Source organism: Atta cephalotes, assembly GCF_000143395.1.
Source record: "Atta cephalotes unplaced genomic scaffold scaffold00003, whole genome shotgun sequence".
NCBI classification, from domain to species: Eukaryota; Metazoa; Arthropoda; class Insecta; order Hymenoptera; family Formicidae; genus Atta; species Atta cephalotes.
The window spans coordinates 3,501,831-3,513,463 of NW_012130067.1; the positions used below are offsets into that span (position 1 = coordinate 3,501,831).

At 38.5% G+C, this 11,633-nt stretch overlaps 1 protein-coding gene across 1 annotated transcript in view; it reads left to right on the forward strand.

The window, feature by feature from the left end:
- The first annotated feature begins 5,350 nt into the window (after window positions 1-5,350).
- Window positions 5,351-11,633, forward strand: part of LOC105625534 (teneurin-m) — a 48,573-nt gene continuing 42,290 nt past the window's right edge. Inside the window, exon 1 of the mRNA XM_012206858.1 lies at window positions 5,351-5,456. Within this exon, the coding sequence (XP_012062248.1) occupies window positions 5,351-5,456 (106 nt within the window). The remainder of the gene's footprint in view (window positions 5,457-11,633) is intronic.

Here is an 11,633-nt window from a genome sequence, read left to right on the forward strand (position 1 = left end):
ACGTTTATTACTTGTTCTTACTTATTGTTCTTCTTTATTTAGTTTAGTTAGTTTCTTTTTTCTTTTATTTATTTATTTACTATATATATATATATATATATATATATATATATATATATACATTATTTTGTTTTTCTCCTTTTTTACATTCATATCTTTTTCTTACAAAGTACATTTTTTCTCTTAATTATTAGCTTATTTTTGTACATATTTTTTTTGCAACTCTCTTTGCTTTTATAATTGTAAGTTTCTTTGCCTAGGACATCAATAAATGCACTCTCTATCTGTCTATCTATCTGTTTGTCTATCTAGCTATCTATCTATCTATCCATCTAGCTATCTATCTATCTATCTATCTCTCTTTTTTTCATACTTCCTAATGCTGTACAGTTTTTTATGAATTAAATCAGATATATATTATTCGGAAAGAAATAGTTTGCACGTTCACTGAACAAGTTCCCTAATAGCACAATTCATTGCATACATTGACCTAATATATCTCCAATGTATGCCAATTTTTAACCAATGTTTCGCCAATGAATTGTACTACTTGGGTTATTAATATAAAGAATTGTACATTGTGAGTATAATTTCTTAAATTCTGTTTAAATTTCAACTTTTGCTTCATCATTCATTTATTTTATCATTTTTCTCAAAAATTGATCAGTTAAAAGCAAATGTTTCCAAAACGTATTGACAGACGTTTATCCAGAGAATTTTTGATTAAATCTCGTTTGTAGAAACATTATTGGAAATGATTTTAAATAAAAAATTGCCATGCAACGCGCACGGCAGATCCGAAACGATAAACTTCGCATAATAGAAAATGGATTGCTGAATCTGACGGTATCCAACCACCAACAGTCGGACAACCGGTAGCAGCCGATCTTCGACCAACCGCCGTCGCGACGTCGTCGACGATCACTCAGACCTCTTTTTTCCGTCCCTTGGCAAACATTTGAACGCGAGATGGCACGACGCCACCGTCACGGGGGTGCTATTCTATCCTATCCTCTTGCCTGTTTCCGCGAACGATGCAATATCACCCACCATCCAACCCGCGTCGCGTCAATACTTTCCCGTTCACAAGCATTTACGTTCCCTGTTCCATTTAAGTCTCATTACGTCACCCATTGACTTATTAACTCGCATTTTTGGGCGTTAACTCGCTGCGGGATAACTCGCTTGCATGAATGAAACGATAATCGCAGCAAAATGAGTACATTTGCATTAACAAAGAAGATCTTGATATCAATCTTACTGATAAATTCTCTGACTTCTCTGTTAACATTAATGTTCGTTTCTACTGAAGTAGATTAACGTTAATCTTAGTTCAATTTATTACTCTTTATCTTTTTCTAATTTTTATAAGTAAACATAGACAAAACATTTATGCCAATCAGATCAACTTTAATTTTGATTTACTTTATAAGAATTCTTAAAATTAAAAAATTAAAAAAAAATAAAAAGTAAGTTGAATCAACATTGAAGTTAAATCTATGTTAATGAAAATGGATATAAATAATTTTCTTGCTTATGTTTTTGCAAAATCGCAATTAATCCATCTCCTACGTGAGAATTTACTATTTCGATAAATAATATTATTCGGCAAATTTGTTATGTTTATTAAATTTGTGCAAGAAAATTTCTTAAGATTTTATAAACATTATCAATCATAAACGTATAAACGTACATACATGTCAACATAAATTGTAATTTTTTACTTGTAGAAAAATCAGATATAAAATTTTTATCTGTCGTCGAAACTACAGAATTTTATATGTATAATTTTATATGTAGAGAGAGAATTTCTTTCTCTTTCTCACGTGCTGTATGCAAGATTATATTTGAGGGGACATGCTTCATTTAACTTTCTATTCTTCTGTAAATCCAGAGTGAGACACAATGCGTTCCTCTCGCGTTGCGCACAGAGCAGTTATTTGCATGTATTGTTTAGGATAGGGAATAGACGCAAATGGAAGGTGATCGAAAAGCATTCAGATAATTGCATAAATGGACAACACTATTGTACAAATTTAAAGTTTATTAACGCGAAAGCGCTTTCGCAGTCGGTTTTTATTGAAACAAATATATTAAATATTTTTTGCGCTTTTTCGACAATATGGTGGAAGCTGCATGAAATCGATGATTTGCACGGTATTTTACATTTTGCCTTTTTAAGAACAATAACAAATACTATTACAATGTGGTATATGGTATTTTATCTCGTTTTTCGACAGCACATATACGTGGCTGTGTTTTAGTTGGGAGAATGATTAAAATTCTCGTGTACGGTGTATACATAATCGCGCCGCGAAGTTATCCCACAAGAGAAATATTGTTCTAAAGTTATCCGGTAATAACATTAATTATTTGCTATCCTAACAACACGGATTTCGGATATTTTTGCATTAATAATAAATGCGCCGGTATCACGAGCAATTTTCGTCATGTAATTTACGTATCGAATAACAATGCGGTTACAATATAGTACTCATAATTGTTAATTTAATGCAACTGACAGATTCAATATTCTGTATTTATATATAAAACATTTATACATTTGCTATTCTTTGTTGCTTACGATATTAAAGAAAGAATACAACAGCTTCGGTAACGTCGCTCTATAATTGTAAGTCTTCGCACTTTACGTTGCGTCTGTTATTATTCGAGAGCTACGCCCACATCGCGCATTCTTATGAGATGACATATTGCCTCAATCAATAGCCGTGATTACCGTCCTTGTAATCACCTTTTCTGCCCTGTTGCATTTCAATCGTCGGCACACGCGAATAACATCGAAGAAATTCTTCGATTTCCAATCTGCAAAGCCGTGCTCGCACTAATCGACTCTTTCAGTGTCTGCCACGTCCGTTCCCACACCGAACCAATAATCGAAGATCGTGGGCGAAGATCCAGAGTACGAACGATGCAACATATCTCGTTATCCCGTCCGCAAGCCCTCCCTTTCTCTTTCTGCGTTTAATATTCGCGATACGCTTTAATCGTTCAACCGCCCGAAACCGGTCATCCCAATAAAACGAACGAGACCAGGAACGGGGATGCCCCTTCAGCATGAAGCTTAATAATTTTTGATGTTCAATAAGACAGCAAGAGCCAGACATTTGTATATGTTACTGTAACAAAATTGACCATTTTATTTTTCCGAGGAACGTAGCTGCAATGAAATCTATTAGGAGTTAACTGATTTTACATTTTCTCCTAATTGAAAAAATTACAAAGGAAGAAATTAGTAGGAATATTAGGCTGGAAGAAAGTTCAAGTTCGCTTGACAAAGTTAAATATACTTTGTATGCTTTTATCAACATTTCGCAAGAACTCAACAGAAATCATTAATTCCTAATATTATCTCGCAGGATTTTCCGAAGATGTAGAATGTAGGCCTTCAGTTTCATTAATTTTTACGTATAATATCCGCTCCTGGCCACCGGAGCTGGCAGAGAGATGAGGTGCGAGAACCCAAAGAAGAGCCTGACGGACCAGGCGGGTGGCGGCGCGTGAAAGAGAACGGATCTTCTTTCCCGACAGAATCCGCTGCAGCATCAGTGGAGTAGTGGGTGCTGTGATCGTCGAGGACCGGCTGTTGTCCCTACCTCTGTTCCCGCTCTCTCCTTACCCAGACCCGGACCCCTTTACTGCGCCAGCCTCGTCTCACTCAAACCTTCCTCCACCCTTGCTCCAAAATGCTCCTTACACAAACCTCCCCGCCGCCGAAGGATCTCCCTTGCCCCACTCTCTTTCTCTCTTACCTTCCCCACTACTTCACATCCACCGTCGTCCACAGTGTCGGGAGTCATCGGCTGCCCCTCTATCCTCAGTCTGTCACCGACCGCGCAAGCGTGCGGTTCTTTCAAAGGAGTGTGACTAAGAACAGTTCTTGACAGTCCATGGAGATCGCGTCGCGTCCCGTGGATCTCTGCAAGGTCGGTGTGTGCCGATCGCGAGCTGATCGAATGGAAACAAAACAGTGATCCCGGACGTTGAATTACTCGTCGATCTCGTGCGGTCAGATGATAGATCGCGCGACTATAAAAGGGAAATTACCGAGGATCGCGTGAACCGGTCGCGTGTACCGACCACCGACAACCGCACCGCGGTCGCCTGAAAATTTCTCAGAACACATTTTCGTAATCCACGTCTCCGTTGACACTCGTCTGCACGACAGGACGTGGATTGACCGGCTCTCTCCTTCGGCGAAGTGACGTGACTGAGGGACTTCCGGTCTCCACGAGCGAGCGCGAGTGCTTCTCCGACGTTGCTGGACAACATCGTTGATAGGAGGATCTTCGGTGGTCGTTTTATCGATCGATCGAAACCCATAGCGGAATGAATTAGACCGACCCTCGTCACCTAACCGAAGGATCTGGTTCCGAAATTTTCGGAGCAAGCCCGCCTAGTCCCACGCTGTGCTCTGCTTTCAATTGGTCACGGACTGTCCCGCGCAAGTCACGAGACCAAACGGATTATTATTAATCTTCGTCATGACGAGAAAGAGAGCCGCACGGCTGCCCACAGTTACTCGTGACTCATAACAAAGTGACAAACGTGTATGTTCAATAGATTATGCATTAGGCAATTCTGGCAAAGCATTTCGATTTTTCAACGTCTACGTGAAGGGCAAATTCCGACTCAAAATGTGCCTACTGTGAACCGACGTTACGTCAGTTGACGTTGAACTTGAAGAGATCAAAAGTGGAACGCGCCGAATGCTTGTGCAATTTTATGCGTCGCCAAGTGTAGTGAATGAATGCGGTGCCGATTGAAACGGTTGTGTATCCTGTAAGAGAGAAAGAACGCCAACGATGCCTGTGACGATTGCCATCCGCGACAGACGGCAGTCAAACTGTGCGAATTCAAGAACAAGCACGTTTCTTACTTACCCTCGCGCATAGCGTGGTGCAAACGGAAGACAGGTGCCGAGGGATATTCCGTTTGCCTTCGTCTTTCACCTCGTCGTATATCAACAACTCTTGCGCCCGCGGCGAGGTTTAATTTGGGATACAGTGGGGTTTCGCGCGCTTTGTCGTACGCGGGCGTGCGCCATCCATCGACGTCGCGGATTCTCTTTTGAAGTCTAAACCGGAAGAATCGTTTATACGAAGACGAATATAAGCTTCTCTCTCTCTCTCTCTCTCTCTCTCTCTTTCTCTTTCTCTCTCCCGGAGTGACTCGAGATCCAGACGACGACGTGTGAGTGTATGGTCGCGACGCCGCGATCGTTTACCCGACGCCATCGACGCACAGCGTAGATCGCGACGAGGTCGCGGATCGTCGCCCACGTCTCCATTTCATTCTCGTCGATGATAAAGAAAAGAGAACGCTCTCCTCCATGTACGATCCCACCGCATTGCTAGATCTAGTGCCGGGCGAGGGATTACTCAAGAGGCCGTCCATGGATTACAACGAGTATACGTATTGCTACGGCGGTGGTCGAGGTGGGTGGCATTTCTTTCCCCGGTGTTCCACGACGGTGCATGGCCACCGGGAATCAGCTCGCGCCCGCCGCGGAACAAACGTGATTTTCTATCGTTCGCGTCTCGATCGCCGCGATTCAATGCATTCTTTACACGACCCTCAAAACCGGCTTGAGCAAAGCATTGTTGGGAAAATATCGTTGAAAAGCCTGCGAGGTTGAAGTGTCGGCAAGAATTTAAGGCATCACTTCACTGCTAATTCTCATCGTGATACCGTGAAATTAATCGTATTAATTTTTTACATCTTACACGCATACCTTTCATGTTACAATCCGTATTATGCATCGTGTAACTACAAAACGTTATTTGAAATTTCCATGAAAAATTTTGATAATTTAATAATGGAACATTGTGTGTTATTGTATATTCTGATGTTGTAAAAGTACTGGTGTACAAATGTCTAGTCACTGGTTTCTCTAGATTCTGTAGAATCAAACGCGGGTGATCCTGACGCATGTAACGACGATATCGCTTCTGTTTCGTGCAAAATTTAAAAATGAAAGGTAGCTCTTCCATGAATATACGGGAGAATATAGCCAATCAATCAAAGAGAATCGGAGTGTAGTTAAATATTTAACAATGCGAAACGGAGTGGCGTTGATAGAGTGGTGTTCCCGATAACTCGGTTTCTCCATAGAAAAAACATAGTGACTAATATTTTTATTAAAATTGACGTTTATTTATTTTTATTTGTATCACGTCATCCCGTATTATTCCAAATTACGCAGCATTGTTTAACGTTGACGGCAATTTAAAAGATACGCGGCTGTATCTGCAGACATTTGCAGAAACAAATAGCTCGAATCTTATGAAAATGTTACTTGCAATAACATTTATGAAAGAAAAAACGTGCTTGTACTTTAATGCCAGATAGTACCAAGTAGGTTTCTAGCAAATAATAATTAAGAATCCTCAAACCACGCGATTCAACTACTCGTGCCTGTCATGATAAGGCTTCTATTTTCGGCGCGAATCGATTGTCCCGAGGCAACGCTTCCCTGCCGCGATGGAAAAAAGCAGCAAGACGAAAACATCCTCGTAGAGATGGAGCAGAGGAGGGGGGGGGGGGGGGTGGTCACGCGACTGCATTATCACGCGGGCCCTATTTGTCAAGTCGACGTATCCAAGGCGTGACTCGGAGAAATTTTTTCGCGTGTAAAACTGCTTATAGCGTATGTAAATGCAATTTTCCATTATGCGCCTCTTAACATTCGACGACAAAAGTCCCGCATTTTAATGGAAAGAGGAAAACGTAGACAGTATCTTTTATGCAATATCGCGTAATCGGATTCACTTGTCATCGTGACATATTCGCCGCACGATGCGAAAAGGGATCGATTGGGGGTGAATCACGAAACGTTAATAGTAATTCCAATATTTATTTATTTAATGCACTAATTGCAAAGTTATATACACACACACAGAAAAATATCACTCTCTTGCTATAAAAAAAGTAATTATTTAATTTACTTTCTTCCTTTTAAGTAATGATTATCTTTAACAAAGAATATTTTCTTGATAATAATCTTAAAATATACTTATTACAAATTTTAGATAAACTCATTATTATGTGCTCAAAACAATTTATTTTTTTGTATATATTATATATTTATATATTATATATTTATATATTATATAGAATATTATAAAATTGATCGCAGAAGCGACTTTATAATAAACAAAATGAATTTGTTTTAATTTAATAATTTTGATTGAAGTATTAAATTCACTAGAAATTCAGAATATATTTTGAATAAATTTATTGAACTTTTCGTGATGAACTTAAGATAGATTTGTGGATATTTGAACTTTTGAAATATTTGAAACGAAAAATTATTACTTGTATAAAGAATGTATTTTTCTGTGTGTAACATTCCGTTCTAAATATGATTATACTTTCTATATAAAGAATGAAAATTTATCTAATATCATTTAAGTGTGTTAAGGTAATTGTCTAACTTAAAACTGATATTATGAAATGTCTTAGAACGTGGGAAAATTCCAGGCATCATACGTTGTCGGAAACAGGAACTTGTTTCATTTTGCCGAAGCACGATGCAGCCGTCGAGTGAAATTCTGTTTTAAACTCTATTACGCAAGCACGACATTTCCATTAAGATTTTCCGACGAAGCGAACGGAAAAACGGACATAATTATCGTTGCTGAAAAACGGGGCGCTACAGCGTCGCTTCTTGCTGCCGTACTGTCACTCGATACTTCGAATTTTTCTACGTGCAAAATAATCTTCTTTCACGAGACTATCAAATCAGAGACTTTGAATCAGAGAGTTCAAAGTGACAAATGATATCTTCCCATGGCTGGAATTTTATGACGTCGGCAATAACAATTATAATAAGTGATTTATTTTTGAGTTTGTCACGTGATGAGTCAATACAATCATTTATCAACGCATAATGCTTAATGCTTTTTTATATTGCACGGAAAAAACGATTTTGCTAAAGTATCTAAGAATTTAGCTAGCTACAGATTTGAAATAATTTTGTTGGATTAAAATAATTATGTAAGAAATTCAAATATGAATAATGTTGCAAAAAGTTTTGACTTCAACAATCAGTTTGAATGTTTTTACCTTATTATTTTAATAGTTCAATAAAATTATTTTTAAAGTATATTTAAATTTTCAGATATTTTAGCAAAATCTTTCTAAATGCTTTTCTCAAAAACACTACCTTAATACATAAATATTCTTCCTTCTAAAAAATTTCTTGAATGGGATGTAGAAATTTAAAAAATAAAATGTTTTTCGATATCAATAACAATCATAGTGACAAAACTTAACTTCATTATTTTTCATATATATTTGTTCGAATGAAAGTTTGATTGACTAAAAGTGGCGGATTGGCCAGGCTCTGATTGTAGTATCTCTATTTCTCGCGATGAAAAGCTGCCATTTCGCGAAGATCCGCCGCGAAGTCGTTCCGACTTCGAGATAGTGTTCAAGCCGCGATAAAAACTCCATCCCCGGCGCGAATCGATCGCCCGCGGCCGCAACACTTTCACCGTGAGAGAGCAATGGGGACGGCGAGGGAGAGAGAGAGAGAGAGAGCTCAGGGAAAAGCTGCGGGAAGAACGACAACGCGCGCATGAAAAGACGAGGGGTTGGTGAGAGAGGGAGCGGATTGCATTACCACCACGCAGGAGCCGTATTTATCACTCTGACATTTCCAAATGTCGCGCGGTTTATCAGGTGGTTCCCCGGTGGAAACCTTAAGGTACCATGGCACGAACTCGCCGCCCACCGATGCGGCGGGCGCTTCACGTTCGTGAGAGCGTACGAGCTTCACATCGACTACGTCATTAAATTTACATAATAAGACGTCGCACGGTGGCCGAACGCCACGTCGTTTGTTGGTTGTAGTAGCAGTAATGGTTGTAGTAGCCGCGATCATCGTTATCGTCCTTGTAGTCGTTGAAGCTGCTCTGGTACTCGCGGCGCGCAGCTGCCGCGATCACCGATAATTATATGAAACGGGTTTAGTTAACGCTCTTTGACAGAGGGATCAGACGAAGAGCCGCAACAAAAATCTTCGATCGAGCGTCTTTCATCGCGCGCTGCTCGCACGCTGCATTTCATGATCTCACCAGGTGCAAGCACGAGGTAGAAATACAAAGTCAAAGACCCCTTTACCACGCTATCTAATTTGCTTATCGAAACGTTTCAGAAAACTCGTCTCTTTTTCACAAAAAAATATGAGGCTCTTTATTAATTGCAATTAATAATATGATATCATTTTAAATTAATTGTATGATTTCTTTTATATTAATGAAAATTAAATTTTCCAGATAATTTTAAGATTAGTTTGATATCCTTTTATATTAAAGAAAATAAAATTTGCCAGATAATTTCAAGATTAAAACAGGAACATACAATTGACCATTCTTTGACGTTAAAATGATGACAAATAACGTCAGCTCGCTACCTGAGTAATAATATATATTTAAAAGCAAGCTAGTTACGTCTTATTAAATATCAAAAAGACTGCATCAAGAGATTTTTATCGGTTAGTGAACTGAAGAACGCTTTATTGGCTGCCTGGAAGAATTTATCCATGAAAAGAGCCATCGTTGATGTATTCCCGAAGCGCCTTAAAGCTTGTATCAAAGCTAAAAATGACTATTATGAATGTTAATTATTTTTCTTAGTATTTAAAATATAACTAACACTCCCCAGTTATTGTATTTTTATAAATATACATTTTATAAATATACTAATGATTTCATAAATATAAAACTTTGATCAAACTTTTTTATGTACTTGAAAAGTATATAAATTATCTGGCAGATTCTTAAACAGATATTTATGATAAAGGAAATCTTTTTTGCGCGACCTTTTTTACTATTATTCCTATTCACAATGTTAATTCCTTCGCAAAAATATGTCACGATATTAACAGTGCGCAAATTTATGAACCGTTTTTGATTAAAAAAAAAATTGCAATGATTTTGGAGAACGAACGAAATATGAACGTTGTCACAGGAGGAATTAATTAATTTTGAACAGGCCATCCTCCATGCCACGCGATTTGCACGTTAAATTCATGGCGGTCGCCATATCCGCTGTTGCCCTGCGCCCAACGAACGTGACCGATTTGCTCTGGGCGCGACGCATTAAAGTTATTCACTTTAACTATTTTCAAGTTTCGAGGCGGCCGCCGAAGTCTCTTCTTGGATGTACCAGTCTGCGCTGCGTTCCTCTGAATGCACCGTAACGATCCCTCGAAACGCGGCCGACAGGGGCAGGAGCGCCGACAACCCCTACGGGTCCGCTTCCGGTTTCCGGCGCGCCACGCGGATTTCGCGGTGTACACCACCGCACCGTCGCGAACTTTCGTAATGTCGACGGAAATAAAATAAGCTAAAATTCGCGATCGTTCGGGAAAGGAAGGGCGGTGGATTAACACGCGCGCGATTTCGAAGGAATCCGAATGAAAGACGAGTGCGTCACGATCCAACTGGCAGATGCAAGATACGTGCAGTACAGGGTTGATGAAAAAAAAATATTTTCTTTTTTAAAGAAATATAACATGTTTTTTTTTTAATATATTTTTAATATTTTTTTATTATTTTAAACATGTTTTAAATAGTATTAAAAGAAACATTCTTAAAATATGTTTTTTATCAGTTTTTATTCAGTATATCATTCAGTATATACTTCGCGTTATTATTTAATTTAATTCAAGTTTAGTTTATTATATACTCTGTCTAACAGAAATATTGATTGAGACAGACAAGAAACGAATAGTTATACAATTGGTGAAGCACCAGCAGTGCTGCTGCTACAATACAGAAAAGGGAAATGACAAGAAGGTGACATCGCATCAATACATAAAAAACAAGATAACAAAAACAAATAAATAAAATAACAATATGTATAATTAAAAAAGTATAATTAAAAAAATAATAATATACATTATAATTAAAAAAAATAATATACATTATTACATTTCGCAGTAACATAAGAAAAAATGATACATTTTGGTTGTCCAATTTTGCATTTTGTATACTAGAATTCAAAAGCGGAATTAATTTAGACAATAAAAGAATCACAGAGAGTATGATTCTTTATGGTGAACTATTTATATTTTTCTCTTACTCTGTACATATCTTTTTTTTATAATCTGATGTGCCGGGACAATTTTGAAAATTTAGAGAGTACATTCGCGCTTCGAAATTCATGTAAACGTCAGTCTCCGAAAGTGTGCTTTCAATACAAATCCAGCTGCGCTTTTAACGGATATGCAGATAGAGTGTATCCAAACAAATAAATTAATAACAATTCCCGCGAGCACGCGAACATTGCGGCGTTTTGTGCGCGCGGGAGGAGATGCACGTATAATAAACTCTCCGTTAATGGTGGGATTCTTCACGCGTCTAGCCGTAATATTATATTATAATCGCGTTGATCTTCCGACGTGTATTAAGTCGTTGAACACGATGTCCAGAATTACCGACGTACGAGAGCGAGAGAGAGAGAGAGAGAGAGAGAGAGAGAGAGAGAGAGGAGGAGGAGGAGGGAGGAGAGAAGGAAGGTACGTTACGTTAACGTTAACCTTACCGTTCGGTAGGACGGACGCGCGCCGCCGTACTTACCGTCCGTCCGTCGACGTACTAAACTAA